Source organism: Antechinus flavipes, chromosome 2, assembly GCF_016432865.1.
Source record: "Antechinus flavipes isolate AdamAnt ecotype Samford, QLD, Australia chromosome 2, AdamAnt_v2, whole genome shotgun sequence".
NCBI classification, from domain to species: domain Eukaryota; kingdom Metazoa; phylum Chordata; class Mammalia; order Dasyuromorphia; family Dasyuridae; genus Antechinus; species Antechinus flavipes.
Window position 1 is genome coordinate 323,095,628 of NC_067399.1, and position 21,630 is coordinate 323,117,257.

The 21,630-nt window shown below is 35.8% G+C and overlaps 1 protein-coding gene across 1 annotated transcript in view; it reads right to left on the reverse strand.

Annotated features, from left to right (window-relative positions):
• PCNX1 (pecanex 1) overlaps positions 1 to 21,148 on the reverse strand; it is a 221,085-nt gene extending 199,937 nt beyond the window's left edge. The window contains exon 1 of the mRNA XM_051977680.1: positions 20,987 to 21,148. Coding sequence (XP_051833640.1) covers positions 20,987 to 21,139 — 153 coding nt within the window. The 5' untranslated portion in view covers positions 21,140 to 21,148. The remainder of the gene's footprint in view (positions 1 to 20,986) is intronic.
• Between the last annotated feature and the right edge of the window lie 482 nt (positions 21,149 to 21,630).

Genomic DNA, 21,630 nt, shown 5'->3' on the forward strand with positions numbered 1-21,630 from the left:
ACAAAGTATACTAAGCACTGGAGAAACAAATATAAGTAAGCGGGACAGTCCCTGCTTTCAATAAACTTACATGCTAATGAAGGAGTATAGATCTAGTCCCTGGCAAGATAAGGCAAAAGCTAACATCAAACCTTAGGGATCCAAGGTCAGAATCCAAAGTTCCACTGGCTCAGATCATGTATAATAGCATGCAGTAGCATAGAAGCTTCATCTCCATTAAGATAAGGCAAAAGACTCACTCAATAATGGACTAAACAGAATGCTGTCTATTTCCAACCAACAAAACTTTGCTGCTTTAGTATTTCTAGAGACTCTATCCTTGCCTTCTTATGAATAACGAAGTAATCTCCTCTACCTTCTCACACTAAGGAGATGGGCTAAGCAGCAATTTTAATCCAGAATAAGGTGACTCATAAAAACCCTAGGTAATAAGCAAAGAAACTTAATTGAGAAAATTAATAGTTTCAGTAAAGTTACAGGAAACAAAATACCCACCCCACCCCAAAAATTATCTATATAACCATGTAAGAACCACCACTCAAGAGAAAAGAAAGTCTCATTCAAAATAAGTCCAAAATACATGATGTATGTGAGAGTCAATCTACCAAAGTAATTCAATAACTTTATAGTTACAATTACAAAATCCTCCTTAAAGAAATGAAAAACTTAAACGGTAAGAGGGATATACAGTGGCCATGGCTGAGAAAAATCAATATAATAAAAATAACTACTTAATTTATAAATTTAGTTCTACCAAACTATCAAAAAGATATTTTACAGAGCAAGAAAATAAGGAAAAAATTGGAAATTAATGGAAAACAGTACTCCTAGACCTTTATCTCTTTTAAATAGTATTAATTATCAAAATCCCTTAGTACTATTTTTTTTAAATCAGTGAGACAAACTTAATTAGAAATAGCTGAACTCTATAACCAAATGTTTAATAAATCTGAAAATAAATACTAGGAAAGAACTACAGTGAAAACTGTAAGGTAGCCTGAAAGAAATTAGGTTAGAAGAGAACACTATAAATAGTAATATTAAGATTATATGATGATCAACTGTGATGGACTTGGCTCTTCTCAGCAATATGGTGATTCAAGACAGTTCCAATAGATCTGGAATGAAAAATGGCATCCATATTCAGAGAGAGAACTATGAAGACTATGGATTGAAGCAAAGTATTTTCTTTTTTTTTTTTGCTTGCTTTTTATTTCCTATGGTTTTTTCCCTTTTGGTTGAATTTTTTTTGTATGACAAATATGGAAATATGTTTAAAAGGAACATGTTTAACCTATATCAGACTGCTTGTTGTCTTAGGAAAGGTGGAGGTAAGAGAGGGATGGAGAAAAAATTAGAACAGAAGATTTTTGTGAGATCTTCTCACAATGTGTATTTTTATGTATATTTGAATAAATAAAATACTACAGAGGACAAAACAAAAAAATCAGGTTTAAACCAACACTTTAAACCACATTCCACAATAAAATTAAACTAGATGTGACATTATTAAAAATTATACATTAAAATTATACAAAAAGATTACACATTTTTCACAGCTATGGGTAGGGAGTAAATTCTGAACCAAGTTAGACATAGCGTAATTACAAAATAATTTACTTTTAATTACATTAAATTGAAAAACTTCTACAGAAACAAAATCTGTGCAACCAACAAAGGAAGCAGTCAAGAATGGAAAATTAAAATCTTTTTATAATATACTTGATATCTTGATCTCCAAGATAGAAAACTATGATATACAGAGACAACAGAGACAACTAGGTGAGATCAAAAGTTATTAATAAATAGTAACTTTGGGCAAGTCATTTAACCCCATTGGATCTGTTAACCTCATTTTAAAAATGAAAGAGCTGAACAGGAGATTCTGAGATCTTAAGTAGATTAAATGTGATTGAAATCAAACCTAATTCAAGAACAACTTAAACCTCAATTTACTAAAAGAAAATGTAAACATTCTTACAAAAATTAGTCTTCTTCAATATAGCTATATTTTAATTTGTGGATACATTACAATATTTATAATTTATTATACCTACATGTATAATTTACAATTTATATAGAGAGGTTTCATCTTTGAAACATTTTTGAAGCCTATCACTACCCAGTGAATCGTATAGAAAGATGAAAAGCATAGTTTAGCAAAACTAAACAATAAATTAACCATGAATGACAATGTATGTTATATTCCAGATCCAAAGCTCCTTACTTTTACAATGAAGGAAGGTAGGTGAATATTTTTGTCTTTTAACTTTCTCATTTACATGAAAAAATTATTTTAACATTCATTTTTTAAAATTTTGAATTCCAAATTCTCTCCCTCCTTTCCTTGCCTTCTTTGAGAAGGCAAGCATTTTGCTATAGAATATATATGTGCAGCCATACAAAACATATTTCCTTATTAACTATGTTGCAAAAGAAAAAGAAAACAAACAAGAAAAGTAAAGTTTAAAAAGTATGCTTTGAATTACATTCAGACTGTCAGCTTTATCTGGCAAAGAAAAGTATTTTTCATCTTACGTCCTTCAGAATTATCTTAGAAAATTGTATTGCTAAGTATGGCTAAATTATTTATAGTTGAACCTCACATAACACTGCTGTTACTATATATAATGGTCTCCTGGTTCTGCTCACTTCACTTTCCATCAGTTAATATAATCTTTCCAAGTGTTTCTGAAAAAGATGCGGCTCGTCATGCAATAAATATTTTTGTAGACAAAGATTCTTTTTCTTTAATTTCTCTGGATTACTATTGCTGGGTCAAATGCTGGTGCATTTTTTTTTCAATGCTTGTCCAGGATCAAGTTTGAGCTTTATAATTATACAGTGTTAAGTTTCATTGTTGTTCTTTCCACTTGCATTATTATAGTCATTACATATAATTTTCCTGATTACAATCTGTTTCATTTTTATAAATTTCCCATTAAAATATAAACACTGCAAGATGGATTGTTTTCAAACTTTTTCAACCTGTATCCCTAGCAGCTTTCTAGACTGATGCCTGGTGTATAGCAAACATTTGATAAAGTCTTACTGACTGAGTGATATTTCTCTTAATTCTTTCTATCTGTTATTTCTTACATCATAATGTATTCATATTCTGATATGACAATTTATTTAATCACTCTCCAATTGACAGGTACTTTATTTCCAATTATTTGCTAACACAAAAAAGCATCACTACAAATATTTTGCTTTTAAACAGGACCTTTAGGAAGTTGTTGGGGAATTTAAAAAGCCAAAAAATTTAATGTTTCTTTTCTAGATTAGGATATGTTAAGTTACTTTCTTAGCATCATTGTAAAGTGCACTAATTCACTACTGAATAGGTTTTTTAAAGGCATATTCTTAGATATTTAAATGGATTTGTGATTTTACAATTAGAGTTGTTTCCAACACTGAAGATGACAATCAATTAATGACTGCAAATGTCATCCATATGCTTCTAAAAGTTCACCAAAGAAGTTCCTGGAAATCATCTCCTTTCCCTTTCTCTTGACATGATAAAGGTATGCCAGTAGAGCATTTCATGCATCCATCATATCCCAATATAGTCACATCACCAGCCCAGCTTGTCATTTTGCCAAATAATTCTTTGAAGATATTGTTTAGTCTAGTTCTTCAAAATTCCTCCCTAGTTATAAAATGAAGCATGCTCAAACCCACCATGTGTCTTTCTTCCTTGTCCTGTGTAATGCTCATCTTTAGTTTTTTGGAACCAACGGTCTTCCAAGTCTCACTACCATATAGCAACATCAATTAAAAAAAAATCTATATTGAAAAAGAGAGGCCCTTCACATGTGCCAAAATGTTTGTGGCAAGTTGTTTTGTGATGGCAAGAAATTAGAAATTGAGTGGATGCTCACCAGTTGGAGAAGGGCTGAAGAAATTGTGGTATATGAATGTTATGAAATATTATTGTTCTATAAGAAATAATGAACAGGCTGATTTCAGAAAAGCCAGGAAAAACTGATGATGAGTGAAGTGAGCAGAAGCAGATCAATGTACACAGTAATAGCAAGATTATGTGATGATCAACTATGATTTTGATTTAGCTCTCAATATATTAATCCCAAGTCAATTCCAATAAATTTAAGATGAAAAATACCATCTGAATCCAGAAAGAGAATTATGGAGGCTAAATGCTCATCAAAGCAGACTATTTTCACCTTTTCTTTCTCATAGTTTTTCCCTTTGTTCTGATTTTTCTTTTACAACATAACTAATCCGGAAACATGTTTAAAATGACTGGGCATATATAACCTATATCAGATTGCTTGTCGTCTTGGGGAGAGAGAAAACAAAATTTGGAACACAAAAATTTAACAGAAATGAATGTTTAAAACTATCTTTATATGTAATTGGAAAAAAAGAAAAGAGAAGCTCCTGAAGCTTTGAAAAATTGGCATCAGTAGAAGTGCTTTGCAATCCAGGCTATTCTCTTTCTTCTATTCATCTCTGGATGCAACTCACTAGTTATTTATACTTTCTATCTCAAATACAAATACTGTTAGACAAGTTCAACAGCTGGGTATGTAACATGAGATAAATGACATTTGTTTTTATAATTATTTACATTACTATATTTATATAATTGGTTTCTCTGTAATCCAATATATTTCATTAAAGGTTTAAAAATATTTTTCTGAGAAAGTGTCCATAGGTTTCACTAGACTGCCAAAACAATCCATGACATAAAAATGGTTGATAATCTTTTATAGATTTATCCATTCAGATGCACGATGAAATTAAGCAGTAGACGTCCTTCTTTCATTTGATCTTTCTTCTGCAGATGATCCAGGCACATCCCTATTTACAAATTTCTTCCAAAAAGAACCTGTAATGTCTTGGGACCTGATGCAATCAACATACTATCATTTGCAACTGGAGCTTCTAGAAGACTTCATCATCCACAAGAAATCTGTCCTTTAATGAAACTCTGAGTTGAATACCCTCCATCACAAACTCAGATATTTTGGTGAGCATATCAAGTAATATGTATTACTTGATGTTTAGCATGAGATACTACTTTTGTTATTACATATTTTGCAACTATCATAGAAAATTGATGATGTGATCATGTTAATTGAAGCAGATACTTGTGAAGTCATTGGAAAGTGAAAAATCTTTAATGTGAAAAGATAATCTTGAGTATAAGAAAGATACCACAAAGTCTATCAGAAAGTCAACAGCCATGTTCCCCAAATTGGCAATTTAAATATATTAACTAAAAGTTACTTTAGAATTTTTAAAAATTATTTTAACAACAACAAAAATATGCATTAATTTATCTTAACCAATTTATTTAAAAATCTGGTTTTGGTGGATTTTAGATACTACTTAAGCTGGATTAATATGCAAATTTGTAAATATTATTAGGTAGTTAATCTATTCCTAACTTAGAAAAGAAACATTTAAGTTTTCTTTCATTTTCAATTCCCCAATTCCTAAGAATGAATTAGTAAAAGATGCTGCTATTAAAAATTGAATTATCACTTCAATTAGTCTAATATATCAAAGTACTAAGATACCCTGACTAATAAATTAATTGCTTTCAATAAAGTACAAGTTGACAATATGAAGTAAAAACTGTTAAAAGCAGCAGCTAGCTCCATGAAAACAGTATATTACCTTACATAGGATTTTCTAATAGATTAATTATAGCCTATTAATGAAGTTATTTGGAAATTTAGTACACTTGAACTTTAATGATTTTAAAGATTTCATTAGTGTAATTTTAAAATCTTGACAGCAAAAAACAAACAAAAACGGATCATTTTTATGTCTTATTGGCATCATTCTTATCACCAACTTTTCTTTTACAATTCTTTCAATCTGTGTTGAAAATATTTCACTTTAAATACTCAAAATGTCAAAATATCAAGAAAATGACTTAGGGATGACAAGCCATGCTCTAATTATAAAAATTATCTTTAAAATACTACATGAATTACTCACACTCTATGTAATTAGAAGTTATAATATCTATTCCATAATGGTGGTATCAGTAGAACAATTTTAATTTTAATTTAAGGGTTTTTTTAAAAAGGATTTAAAAAATAAACTAACAATTTTGCAGATGCATTAAGTGAAACTCAGAAGGACTAAATCACCACCTGAATGATTTGGTAGGAAGGGGCAGAGCCATGTTTCTAAACTCAAGTCATCTGAGGCCAAATCCAGTTTTCCTCTTTGCTGAACCACAAATTAATGAAGTTTCACTATACCTATATACTATGATAATATAACAATGTTTTCCAAAATATCAGAGCTAAACAATTTCTGCTTTTTCTGCCATTCCAGTTCCACCTAATTTCTTTTATATTTCACGTTCTAACACTACCTCTAATGAAACCTTCCAAGACAAAATTTCTTTCACCTTTCTCTAAGAAAACTTTTTTCTTCCTTTTTAATATACTTTAAAATGTTCCAGTTTACTACAGTTAAATAACTGTATAATCTGCCTCCCCTCTTCACCTCCTTCCCAACCCCTACCCTGAACGACTGATATTCTGCAAAGCAAGTCTGTTGTTTTTCAGTCATGTCTGACACTGTGACCACTTTTAGGTTTATTTTGGCAAAGACCACTAACGTATTTACCATTTTCTTCTCCAGCTCATTTAATAGATGAAGAACTGAGACAAACAGGGTTAACAACTTGCCCAGCATTATACAGCTAGTAAGTTAGGACAGGATTTGAACTAAGGTTTTTCTGACTGTAGGTCAGTGTTCTATTCACTATACCACCTGGCATCCCTAGTTTGGAAAGCAAGGTACCACTTCTTATTAATCATCATTATCTCCATATGCCTTACAAAAGGTAAGCATACACAGAGATGTGCTCATGTACATGAATCATCAAATAATTGTTTTTAAGGCTTAAAGATGGAGGGAACCTTAAAGAACAGATGGTTCAGTTCCCTGTCACTTTTTACATAGAAGTAAACTGAGGACCAAAGAAAAATGACTTGTTTCAAATCATCTAAAGCATAGTAACAGGGAGATGTGAACACAATTCCTTTGGTTCCACCTCCAGCACACTTACCCCTAATTTAAATGCTTATAAATGTATATTCAGTTCAGAACTATTTGAAACTACTATTGATGACTAATTACAATTTCAGTTTTTCCTCTTCTTTTCTGTAGAATCCTATGTTCAATTCAATAGGTATTTGGAGGGAGGCTGAAATCTGACCTGTAATTAATTGTACTGGTATAGAGAACTCCTTGGGAGGAAAATCTCACTACCAGTACAAATCAATATCTACTCTCCAACTCAAGACTTTCATCGAGCTGCCACTTTGCATCTAGGGTCATATAGTATGATGCTCTATTTACTATACGCTACTAATTCTCTCAACAAAACATTTAGTAAGCAGGTACTATATACAAGACACTATTGGTGTTAATCTTATTAAGAGCTTAGAAGCTCTTTTGTAAGTAGTTAAGAACTGGAAACTAAGATTTTTTAACATTTGGGAAATGGCTGAAAAAACTATGGTATATCTGTGCAAAAGATTATAACTTTTAGTTAAGAATTAAATGGAATAATCTTTGTGAAACTCTGAGATGGAAAAGAAAATGGCATATCACTCCAATATTTTCTATTTTATTTTAAAATACATTTTTGTTTTTAAAATATATATATACAATGTGCCAAAATGTTTGTGGCAGGCCTGTTTGCAGTAGCTAGAAACTGGAAATTGAATGGATGCCCATCAATGGGAGAATGGCTGGGTAAATTGTGGTATATGAATGTTATGGAATATTATTGTTCTGTAAGAAATGACCAGCAGGATGAATACAGAGAGGCTTGGAGAGACTTACATGAACTGATGCTAAGTGAAATGAGCAGAACCAGGAGATCACTTTACACTTCGACAACGATATTGTATGAGGATGTATTCTGATGGAAGTGGATTTCTTTGACAAAGACTCAGTTTCAATTGATAAATGATGGACAGAAGCAGCTACACCCAAAGAAAGAACACTGGGAAACGAATGTGAACTATTTGCATTTTTTTTTTCTTTCCGAGTTGTTTTTACCTTCTGAATCCAATTCTCCCTGTGCAACAAGAGAACTGCTCGGTTCTGCAAACATATATTGTATCTAGGATATACTGCAACATATCTAACATATATAGGACTGCTTGCCATCTAGGGGAGGGGGTGGAGGGAGGGAGGGGAAAAATCGGAACAGAAGCGAGTACAAGGGATAATGTTGTAAAAAAAAAATTACCCTGGCATGGATTCTGTCAATATAAAGTTATTATAAAATAAAATAAAATAAAATAAAATAAAATAAAATAAAATAAAATAAAATATTAAAAATAAATAAATAAAATAAAATATATATACAAAGATAGTTTTCAACCCTTGCAAAACCTTGTGTTCCAAATTTTTCTCTCTCCCTTCTCCCTACTCCCTCCCCTAGATGTCAAGTAATCCAATATACATATGTTAAACATGTGCAATTTTTTGAACATATTTCTAAAATTATCATGCTACACAAGAAAAATCAGATCAAAAAGGAAAAAAAATGAGAAATAAAATAAAATGCAAGCCAACACAAAAGAATGAAAATACTATGTTGTGAACCACACTCAGTTCCCACAATCCTCTTTCTGGATGTAGATGACAATCCCCATCACAAGTCCACTGGAACTGGCCTGAATTATATCATTGTTGAGAGCCATGTCTATCAGTGATCATTTTATAATCTTCTTGTTGCCATGTACAATGTACTCCTGGTTCTATCACTTCACTTAGCATCAGTTCATGTAAGTCTCTCCAGGTCTTTCTGAATTCATCTTGCTGATTGTTTCTTATAGAACAATAATAGTTCATCATGAATGTTTGAGGGGATGTGGGAAAGCTGGGACATTAATACATTGTTGGTGGAATTGTAAATTGATCCAGCCATTCTGGAGAGCAATTTGGAACAACACCCAAAGGGGCATCAAACTGTGCATTTTTGATCCAGCAGTGTTTCTATTGGGCTTATATCTCAAAGAGATCTTAAAGGAGGGAAAAGGACCCACACGTGCAAAAATGTTTGTGGCAATCCTTTTTGTAACGGCAAGAAACTGGAAACTGAGGGATGCCCATCAGTTGGAAAATGGCTGAATAAGTTATGGTGTATGAATGTTATGGAATATTATTGTTCTGTAAGAAATGGTCAGCAGAAACTGGGAAAATATTTTTATAGTCAAAGGTTCTGATAAAGGACTCATTTCCAAAATATATAGAGAATTGACTCTAATTTATAAGAAATCAAGCCATTCTCCAATTGATAAATGGTCAAAGGATATGAACAGACAATTCTCAGAAGAAGAAATTGAAACTATTTCTAGCCATATGAAACGATACTCCAAGTCATTAAGACAACTCTGAGATACCACTACACACCTGTCAGACTGGCTAAAATGACAGGAAAAGATAATGCGGAATGTTGGAAAGGATGTGGGAAAACAGGGACACTAATACATTGTTGGTGGAATTGTGAATACATCCAGCCATTCTGGAGAGCAATTTGGAACTATGCTCAAAAAGTTATCAAACTGTGCATACCCTTTGATCCAGCAGTGTTACTACTGGGCTTATATCCCAAAGAGATCATAAAGAAGGGAAAGGGATCTGTATGTGCATGAATGTTTGCGGCAGCCCTCTTTATAGTGGCCAGAAAGTAGAAACTGAGTGGATGCCCATCAACTGGAGAATAGCTGAATAAATTGTGGTATATGATTGTTATGGAATATTACTGTTCGGTAAGAAATGACCAACAGGATGATTTCAGAAAGGCCTGGAGAGACTTACACGAACTGATGCTGAGGTGAAACGAGCAGGGCCAGGAGATGATTACATATTTCAACAACAATACTATATGATGATCAATTCTGATGGACCTGGCCATCTTCAGCAATGAGATGAACCAAATCAGTTCCAATGGATCAGTAATGAATTGAACCAGCTACACCCAGCGAAAGAACTCTGGGAGATTGAATCATTACATTGAATTCCCAATACCGATATTTTTGTCTGCCTGCATTTTAGATTTCCTTCACGGGCTAATTGTACAATATTTCAGAGTCCGATTCTTTTTATACAGCAAAATAATGGTTTAGTCATGTATACTTATTGCGTATCTAATTTATACTTTAATATATTTAACATCTACTGGTCATCCTGCCATCTAAGGGAGGGGGTGGGGGAAAGAGGGGAAAATTGGAACAAAAGGTTTGGCAATTGTCAATGCGGTAAAATTACTCATACATATAACTTGTAAATAAAAAGTTATTTAAAAAAAAAAGAAAGAAATGATCAGCAGGATGATTTCAGAGAGGCTTGGAGAGACCTATATGAACTGAACTGAATGAAGTGAGCAGAACCAGGAGATCATTATACATGGCAACTACAAGACTATATGATTATCAATTCTGATGAACAGGGCTCTCTTCAACTATGAGATGATTCAGATCAGTTCTAATGATCTTGTGATGGAGAAGAGAGGGCTGTGGGAACTGAGTGTGGCTCACAATATAGCATTTTCACTCTTCTTGTTGTTTTGCTTGCATTTTCTTTACTTTCTCACTTTTTTTCCTTTTTGATCTAATTTTTCTTGTGTAGCATGACATTTGTGGAAATATGCATAAAAGAATTGTACATGGTTAACACATATCAAATCACTTGTCATCTAAGGGAGGGGTGGGAGGAAAGAAGGGAAAAAATAAAACACAAGGTTTTGTAAGGGTGAATGCTGAAAATTACCCATGTATATATTTTGAAAATAAAAATAAAAGCTAAAAAAAATATTCCATAACATTCATATACCATAACTTATTCAGCCATACCTCAACTGATGGGTTATCCATTTAGTTTCCAGTTCCTTGCCACTACAAAAAGGGCTGCCACAAACATTTTTGCACATGTGAGATCTTTGCTCTTTTATAGAACCACTGCTGGATCAAAGGGTATGCACAGTTTGATAGCCTTTTGGGCATAGTTTCAAATTGCTCTCAAGAATGGTTGGATCTGTTCACAACTCCACCAACAGTGTATTGGTATCCCAGTTTTCCCACATCCCCTCCAACATTTATCATTTATCTTTTCCTGTCATCTTAGCCAATCTGAGAGGTGTGTAGTGGTATCTCAGAGAATTTTCTTAATTTGCGTTTCTCTGATCAATAATGATTTAGAGCATTTTTTCTTATGACTAGAAATTGTTTTAATTTCTTTGAATGAAAATTGTTCATATCTTTTGACCATTTATCACTTGAAGAATGGCTTGAATTCTTATAAATTTGAGTCATTTCTCTATATATTTTAGAAACGAGGCTTTTATCAGAACCCTTAGATATAAAAATTTTTCCCCATTTTTCTGTTTTCCTTCTAATTAATTTTGTCTGCATTGGTTTTGTTTGTACAAAAACTTTTAACTTAATATAATCAAAATCATCCATTTTGCATTTCATAATGTTGTCTAGTTTTTCTTTAGCCATAAATTTTTTCCTTCTCCACAGATATGAGAGGTAGACTATCCTTTATTCTTCTTATTTGCTTATAGTATCATTCTTTATGTCTAAGTCATGAACCCATTTCAACCTTATCTTACTATAGGAAATTAAGTATTGGTCAATGCCTACCTCTTCATTCTTTCTGTAGATGTTCTTTTTCCATTCCCACTCCAATCACTGAATTCAGTGATTTGCCATAGTATTTTCCAATGTCCCCAGCAATTTTTGTCAGAGAGTGAATTCTTATCCCAGAAGCTGGAGCCTTTGGGTTTATCAAATATTAGATTACTATAGTCCTTGACTATTGTATTTTGTCAACCTAGATTATTTCACTGATCAACAACTCTTTCTTAAACTGTACCAAATAGTTTTGATGACTGCTGCTTTATAATATACTTTTAGGTCTGATAACAGCTAGGCCATCTTCATTTGTATTATTTTTCATTGATTCCCTTGAAATTCTTGACCTTTTATTCTTCCAGATTAACTTTATTATATTTTTCTAGCTCTGTAATTTCTTGGCAGTTTGATTGGTACGACACTGAGTAAGTAGATTAATTTACATAAGATTGAGATTTTTATTGTATTTGCTCGACCTATCCATGAGCACTTGATATTCTTCCGATTGTTTAGATCTGACTTTGTATGGAAAGTGTTCACTCCAGTATTTTAGCCAAGAAAACTCCAAATGGTATCACGAAGAGTAGGACATAATTGAAATGCCTGAACAACAAAGAAGTAGGTAGTAGGTCTCCCCACATTGGTCTGCCTAAAGAGGTAATTAGGTCTTCAAGCAAAAACTGAAGACTTGCCTGGCATGTTGTAAAGGAAATATTTACCACTTTTCAACTCCAACAACTTGTGATTCTGAACACGAATCATTAATGTCTAATGGGAAAAAATACAAAAACCATAAAAATGGCTATAATAAAAAGCAGAATGTACATTAGAAGTGTACAAAGTACTATTAAAGTTAAATGAGAAGTGCTTCTTAATTTTCAATAAATCAGAAAATACAAATTTCACTGAAAAATTATCTCAAACTGGTTACTCTTTACCTCCTTTTTCAAAATAGCCATAAAATCTTTTACTACATAACAAAAATCTTACACAATTTATGTAAATTCCCTAAGTCTTCTTGTCTTGAATAAGCCTATTTACTTAAAAGAAAAATTACAACAGTGAATAATTACATAATTTTTTTACATTCCAGGTTTCTAACATTTTTACAGATTCTAACATCAGAAACTGTCCAATTTCTACTATTTGACCAATGTGGTAAAACTTTTCCATTTCAGACTCAGTATAACCCAAACTTACCTTCTTCATTTAACTCTCATCTTTTTCTTACCTTACCTATTTTGGTTAATAGCACCAGTTACTTAAACTCTCTGAACCTAGTTCCCAAATCTCCTTTCTCTAGAGGAAAGGGTGAGGGGCAATACTGAGCTACAATATTGGATTACAGATTTATAGCTGAAAAGGATCTTGGAATCCACTGAGACAAACTCATTTTGCAGAAGAAAATCTCTTAAAATCACTTTTGGCTCTAAAATTGCATTATCTTCCCAGGCATCCAAATCTCAGATCCATCTTTGATTTCCCCTTCCTGCCCATATCCAATTATTTATTTGTTAAGCCTTAGCCTCCCTACCTCCTCATTCTTTCTGTAGATGTCCTTTTTTCCATTCCCACTCCAATCACTGAATTCAGATCCTCATTACCTCATGCTGAAACAGTCTACTTCTTAAAACTCGTTTCTCTACTTGCAGACTATCCTAGCCCCCACCCCCACCTCTTTAAAATAAACTTTATACTATAGCCTTCCTCTGAAGGTTACAAAACTATTACTTCCCTGATATGAACTTTAAGAGCTAACTACTCTACCAAATAGAAATAATCATTTCCCAATTAATAAATGGTCAAAGAATATGAACAATAAGTTTTCAAAGGATGGAAAAGGACCATGTGAAAAAAACCCCAAATTACCAATAATTAGAAAAAATGAAAATTAAAGCAACTCTGAGACTGTTCTCAAATACATCAGGATGGAAAAGTTGACAAGAAAAAGTGATAGAGCTAGGGTAAAAGATGCACATTGATAAACTACTAGCTATGAACTGATCCAACATTCCTTAAAGCAATAGGTATTCAGGGAAGATTAGTACCTCTGATGTGAGAACTTGCTAAACCCTTTTCAGGGCTCATCTACCTTTGGTGTCTACTGTCATCCAACTCTCACCTGTGGCTTCAAGAAGCTGCAACGAGCCCGGTCTTGTGAATCCCTCTCATCAGATAGGCTAACCTAAGATTTAGGGGAACCAACAGGCTCAAACCCAATGAGTTAGGGAGATGTCTATCCCAAGCATGTGAAAAATTTCATACCACAGCCAGAAGTCCCACAGTCCTTCCCCCTCACCCTCCCCCCAATGATGAGTAAATGAGAACAATTTGTCCCAATGGCCATGAAGGCAACCGAAGAACTATGGAGTGCTTTAGCTTGGTCAGACTTTGAAGATTCACTATTTCCTGGGCTATCACCAGTCATCCTGACCTAGGTTTTGATTGCTCTAGAAGACAAATGTGAGACTGAATATTCTGTTTAACTCTGTCTCAGTTAAATCAAAAACAAGTTATCCCATGATGCCATTGGTTCTTTTCAAAAACAAAGGGCTGAACAACAAAGTAATTTGGAACTATATCCCAAAGTCATTAAGCTGTTCATCTTTTGATGTAGCCACCTCATGGACTCTGCCTATATCCAAGAGAGCAAAGAAAGAGGGGGGAAAAACCTATTCGGACAAAAATACTTATAGCTGATCTTTTGGTGGTGACAAAAAAGTTAGAAATTTAATTAGAAACTAAGGAGGTACCCATCTTTTAAGGAATGGATGAACAAATTACATTATATAAATGTAATAAAATAGTTACATAGTAAGAAAATTGTTAACAGATAGTATTTATGTAGTGGATTAAGATTTGCAAATTGTTTAGTTATCTTCACAACCTCCATTTTACATATAAGGAAACTTGAGGCTAAGAAAGGTTAAGAAATTTGGCCAGGATCACAAAGCAAATAAATGTCTGAATTAGGATTTGAATTCGGGTCTCCTTGACTCAAAGTCCAAAGGGACTTTAAAAAAAAAAAATATCTGTATGAGTCTTTGCAGAATAAACTGAGCAGAACCAGAAGAATAATTTATAAAATAACAATACCACAAAACAAGCAGACAGACTTAAGAAACATGATCAATGAAATGGTCAAAGGATAGGAACAGACAATTTTTGAGCTGAAGAAATTAAAATCATTTCTAATCATATGAAAAAATGTTCTAAGTCATTATTGATCAGAGAAATGGAAAGTAAGACAACTCTGAGGTACCACTACACACTTCTCAGATTGGCTAAGATAACAGGAAAAGATGATAAATGTTGGAGGGTATGTTGGAAAAACTGGGACACCAATACATTATTGGTGGTGTTATAAACTGATCCAGCCATTATGAAGTGCAATTTCTTGGAACTGTGTCCAAAAGACTATAAAATGTGCATGCCCTTTGACCCAGTAGTATTTCTACTGGGCTTATATCCCAAGGAGATCATAAAAATGGGAAAAGGACCCACATGTGCAAAAATGTTTGTGGCAGCCCTTTTTGTAGTGAAAAGGAACTAAAAACTGAATTGATATCTGTCAGCTAGTAGTATATGAATGTTGTGTAATATTATTATTCTATCAGAAACAATCAGCAGGATGATTTCAGAAAGGTCTAAAGAAACTTCTATGAACTGATACTATATGAAATGAATAGAACCAAGAGAATATGGAACACAGCAACAAGAAGATTATGTGATGATCAACTCTGATGGACTTGGCTCTTTTCCACAAGGAGATGATTCAGGCCAATTCCAATAAACTTGTGATGGTGAGAACCAACTGCTTCAGAGAGAGGACTATGGGGCTGAATATAGATCACAACACAGTATTTTCACCTTTTTGTTTTTGCTTTCTTGATTTCTTTCTCTCTCTTTTTTTTCCTTTTTGATATGATTTTTCTTGGGCAGAATGATAAATGTAAAAATATGGTTAGAATTGCACACATTTAGCCTACATTGGATTATTTGCTTGTCTAGGGGAGGCAGGGAGATAAATTTAGAACACAAAGTTTTGCAAGTGTGAATATTAAAAACTATCTTTGCATATATTTTGAAAAATAAAAAGTTATTATAAAAATAGAAATAAAAAGCTATTAGTACAAAAAATGAATATTGAAAACTATCTTTACATGTATCTGGAAAATAAAATACTACTGAAAATACCAAGAAAAAAACCAAATACCATGATCAATGAAAAAAAAAAAAAAGCCATACTTTTTTGAACTCTGTTCAATTTATTCAATGGTAACATGCTATCTATCTCCTGACAAAAAAGCAATGGACACAAAATGCAGAAAAAGAAATTTTTTTTGACATGGCCAACAGGAATCAGTTTTGCTAGCCTATGCATATTTGTTACAATGGTTTTTCAGTTCTTTGGGAGAGAAAATAAATGTCCTGTTTGACAATTTTTAAATAATTTTTTAAAATAAAGATGAAATTCATTAGCCTTGCTTTTATTCTTCACAACCTACCTTTCTAGTCATATGTTCCGTATACTTTTCTATACTGAATCCAAACTGGACTTTTCACTATGCTTTCCTGATCTTCTTGTCTCTTAATTATTTCCTATTCCTGGACTTCTCTCCCCTTCAGTTTTTCCTTCTCAATTTCTTTTGCTGGATCATTAACCTGATCATATCCCCTAACTCTGGGGGTATCTAAGGTTCTATCTTGTCCTTGCACTACATCCTCTTCTCCCTCTATATTATCTCTTGGTAACATCATCAATTATAATCTCAGCTAAATGAGAATGGAGAAAAAGGCAAGGAAATGAATACTGAAACTGAAATTAAAGGCACAGCTTTTAATGTTTGTTCTACAAAATTTTCTGAAAATCATAAAAAATATGTGACCTGCCATGGATTTGTACCACAAATATAATTATCATCTCTATATCAGATCAATCCATGCTGTTCTAATTTCTCCACTGGGGTCCAGCATTACTTAAGGTTATTTTAAAATAGATATCCTGTAGGCATCTCAAATTCAATGTTTCAAAATCAGAATTATCTTTTTTTCTCCTCTAAAGTTCACCCATTACCAAAATTTTCTTTCTGCTGAGGATACCATCATCTTTCTAGTTACTCAGATTAGCAATGTGGCTATAACATTCCACTCTTCACACTTATCCCATTTAATCAATCAGTTACCAAATTTTGATTGTTCCTACATTTCTCACATATGTCATCTTTTCTTTACTTACACAATACCCACCCTAGCTCAGACCCTCATTACTTGTCACATGAATGGACTGTCATAATAGTCTCCATAATAGTCTGGTCTTCCTGACTCAATTCTCTTCCACTCCAATATATTTTCTTCATACCCGCTAAATACAATTCTAATAAATTCTAAATAAATTCTAATAAAATTCTAAAGTACAGATCGACCCAACTTGCCCCCTACTCAATAAACCATAATCTCTATACCTTGACGCCTAATCTACCTTTCCAACTTTATTACACAATACACCTTTCACACACTGCAGTTCAAAGTATCCATCTTCCTCATATCTGCCTCTTATAATCCCCAGTTTTCTTCAAGATTCACCTAAACCATCACTTTATACATAGAACTTGTGAACTTCTAATGCTTTCTCCTCTTGTAGCTATTTTCTATCAACTTACATATTTCTCCAGGTTAGCCCATAAACTCCTTAAAAGTAGTGATTACTTCACTTTTATGTTGGTATTCCCGGTGCCTAGACACAGACCTGCATTATACTTCATATTTCAACCAACCAGTAAACATTTTTTGAGTACCTATTCTACCAGGCACTATGCTAAGTGCTAGGGATACAGAAAGACGAAAGAAGTCCTTGCCCTCAAGAAACTCACAATCTAAGAAGGCAGTAAATTTAATGAAGGATCTCCAGCTCTTCATGCAATTACATTTTCCAGGAAGCTTTCCTTGCATCTTAATCAGAAGTGTTTCTCCCCCTGTTCTGAACTCTAAGGAACATCTCATTTTACATCTTTTGCTCAAGTATGTTCTAGATTGTATTATTTTTTTAATCTCTTCTATTGATTTTAAGTTGTTTTAAAGTCAAGCTCTACTCCGTAATTGGTTTGCATATTGTTTCCTCTATTAGGACGTGAGCTCCTTAAGAATAGGAACTGTCTTTGCCTTTCTTATATCCCCATCCTTAGCAGAGTCTAGCACATGTGACATCAATGTTTGTTAAGGGCCCTTCAGCACCCAGCACAGTGCCTTGATTGCATCCTCTAAAAAATAAAAAAAATTAGCACATTTTCTAACTTTTTCAGAGGAGAATTCTCTAGAATAAACTTCAAAAGATATGCCTTTAATTTCAACTTCAGTAGACAATTTTCACTTTACAGAAATTCCCATCATACAAATGCAGCTTACAGAAAGAATTTGAAACTACATTAAAAAAAACAACAACAACAACAATTCTACGTTAACTTTACTATGCACTTTCTATTGCTTCCCCTCTTCTTGCACCTGCTCCTTTGCTTGGTGCTTCACAACCTCCCAAGCCCAACAACAACAACAACAAAAAAAAAAAACTCCAAAAGAAAACAGAAGGAAAGCAGCAGATGCTGCTGCCTCAGTTCATGGGGCTTGACAGGAGACCTCCTGAACAGAAAAAAGAGACCTTTACCCTACTCTGCCTACTTGCCTAGTGTATCCAATCCCATGAGTCTCTGTGTATGTCTTCCCTGTCTTCACTCAGGTACTGCATGTCTGTGCCCGCCAACTCCCACTGTTAACAAGTCTCAGTGCTCTCCTGCCTGGGCCCATGTGGCTGCCCCTTCCCTCCCAAACCTTCCTCTGGGTTCTGATCTTGCAGGCTCCCTCGATCCACAGGCAGGAAGCCCTTTTCCTTCCTGACTCTCTTCTCCACAATACATGCAAACTGCCATTATGTAAAAATACACGAATCACTTTTATGTGGGTCTGAGGACCAGTCCATTTACATAAAGCAAGATTTGTCACTGACCAGTCCAGTTATGTAAAGAACTGTCTGTATTCTATTCTGTCTGTATTCCCTTTTCTAATCTCATTTAACAAAGTTTGTTAATTAGGCCAATTGACTTGACCTCAGTAATCACAGTGCCTGGGAGTAGTTAATTTATGGAAGGCCAAGTAGTTAATTTATGGAAGAAATTCATTAATCCACATATATGACTCAAATAGTTTTTTCAATTTAATATTTCTCTGGATATATCAGAAATAGCTCAGCAACTCCCTGCACTAATATATGACTCAAATAGTTGTTTTCAACTTAGGATTTCTCTGGATATATCAGAAAAAGCTCAGCAACTCCCTGCAATAATCTTAAAGTGAACTGTCATGCCCTGTAAGAAATATTTATAAGGTCACAATTAGAAAGATAGCAACTACAGCTCTTTGTCCAGATTATTTTTTTTTCCTTATTGCTTAATATTAAGGCTGGACACTGGAGAATACACAAACAACAATGAAGTACTAGTGGAATCCAAGTTAAAAAATGGTTAAAATTATGTAATTGTACATACAATAAGTCTACAATGTAAAATGGCAAACAAAAAGTCCTTGAAAACAAGTAATTTTAATAAATTATAATGAAAATCACATTTTTCACCTCAAACAGTTACTAAATACAAAATAAGCTTCAATATAGTAAAAATCAATGGAGAATATCCTTTTTACCTGGAACTTATGTAAAAGAAATTATCACTTTTCTTCTAATAACTGAACTCTCTGGGGGGAAAAAAACAGCCAATCATAAGGACAAACTTAAAACGATAGCAAAATATACCTTTAACCTTTCCTAGAGTCAGTACTTTTTACAGACTCTGATTTAATCTTTTAGCTTTTCTTTAAGGCCATAAAGAATTACCAATTTAGAGAAATATAGTTTCAGTAAAACACACCTTAAGAACAAAGTTAACATTCCACAGAGTACTTTTCTCTCGTCCCTTCCAGTTACTAGGCTACAAATATTTTTAAAGTATCATTTCTTTTACTACAATCTAATGCCCCACCCTAATCTGAGGGGGTCCAGATATCTCCAAGAGCTGTCAATGATAATACAATTAAAAAACTAGAACTTAAGGAAGTTGATTAAAGATAAATTCTGCAACAGGCAGTACTTTCCTCTTCCAGTGGGTAAAAAGGGCCTAGAAACAACCCAAACAAATCTCCTTAAACACCATTCTAAAGATCCTCCTCAGGCTAGGCGTGTAAATACAAGAGCCAGGGGGAAGGCGAAGGAAAGGGTGTGATTTTTAAGGAGACAGTAAAAAGTGTCAGATTTTAATCCACAATCTTTAAAATTAGCAATTACAGCACATGGACCCAAAGGATCTACAAAAATATTTTAAACCTCGATGTATGCTCTTCTCAGTACTTGGGACCGGTTAGTGGGGGGAGGGGAAAGTGGATAAGTAGATTCTTTTCACACTGAGGGCTTTAGACCAGAAGGGACTTGTGCTAAGGGGCAATGGAGCCAAGAACAGGCCAAAGAAGTGTCCCGAGTCCCCGAGGGAATAAACCCAATCTCGAATCTCGGCGCCCGGGGGGAGAGAAAAAGGGGAGCCGGTGCTCATTTATATACGATATCAAGATCTGGGCCCGTTCGTTCTGATTGGCCTCGGGGGGATGCCCAGCTTGTGGGCCCAGCTCCGAGGAGAGCGTGCTTAGCGGCAGAAAGGGAGAGTCGGCTCGCTCTCCATTCCTCCTCCAGGTCACCCAATTCCACCGGCAGACAGAGAAAGAGGAGCCCGGAGGAGCCGCGCCAGGGAGGGGAAGCGTGGGAGAGCGGGATGAGGAGCCAGCCAACAGGGGAAGGGGCAGCGAGTCTGGCGGGGGATGGGGGAGGCACAGTTTCCCCTAAAGCAGGGAAAGGAGCCGGTAGAGGCGGTGGTCTCCCTAAGGAAGAAGAGGCTTCGATGGAGGGGGAAAGAGAACATAAAAGGGAACGAAAGGATGAGCAAAGGGGATGTCACCCCAAATGAAGAAACAGTGATTGGAGGGGCTGCCCTAAATAGGAAAGGGCAGCAATGGAGAGAGGGAGCTTAAAGGGGAAGAAGAGGCAGAGGCTGGCGGTAGGGAAGAAGTGCCCGTCAAAGCAGGGGTTACCCCAGGGGGGAAAAGGGGCCGTGATGGGAGGGTAGCCGGGCGAGGAGATCGGGGGTGGCCTGGGATGGGGAGAAAAGGCGGGGGGTCTTCCAAGTGGAAGGAGGAGCGTTGACGGCGGGGGTCAGCGCCCCCAACCCCCACGTCGGGATGCCCCTGAGCTACAGCTAGGCACAGTCACTTGCACACGCGCACACACACTCACTCGCACTCACCATGTAGAGGGTGAAGGGCAGGCCGAGCAGGAATAGCCACAGGTAGAGGTGCAGCGCGTTCACGAAGGTGCCTTGGTGCGGGTCGTAGTACCAGCCGCCGCTAAGCGCGGCCCACACCCCCTGCCGGAGGATTTGCAGCGTCTGGGACCCCATCCCCGCCCGCCCGCGCCCCGAGCCCGCGCCCGCGCCTGCCGCGACCCCGGTCTATCCCCCTTCGGAGCGCGGGGAGATGGGACCGGCGCCGCCGCGGCTGAGGCTGCTACTAGTGCCGGAGGAGGAGGAAGAGGAGGAGGAGGAGGAGCCCGGTCTGCGGAGGGCCGCCGCAGCCGCCATCTTGTCCCCTAACACCCCGAGCGGGGCCCCCGCCGCCGCCACCACCACCGGCCTGCCGCCAGAGCCCCCGGGCCCCGCCCGCCGCCACGACCGCGACCCGATCCCCCGCTACTCGGTCTCCTGCACGCTCACTCTCGGCTAGGGTGAGAGGGAGGCCCAGCTCGAGAGAGCCGCACCCCCTCCAGCTCCGCCCCCTCCTTCCTTCAGCCCCCTCCTCCCTCCAGGCTCCCCTCCTTCTGGCCCCCTCCCCTCCGCGCAGGCGCTCTCTGCCGCCCTCTCTCGCCCTCGCAAAGAAGCGCTTGGAAAGGGAA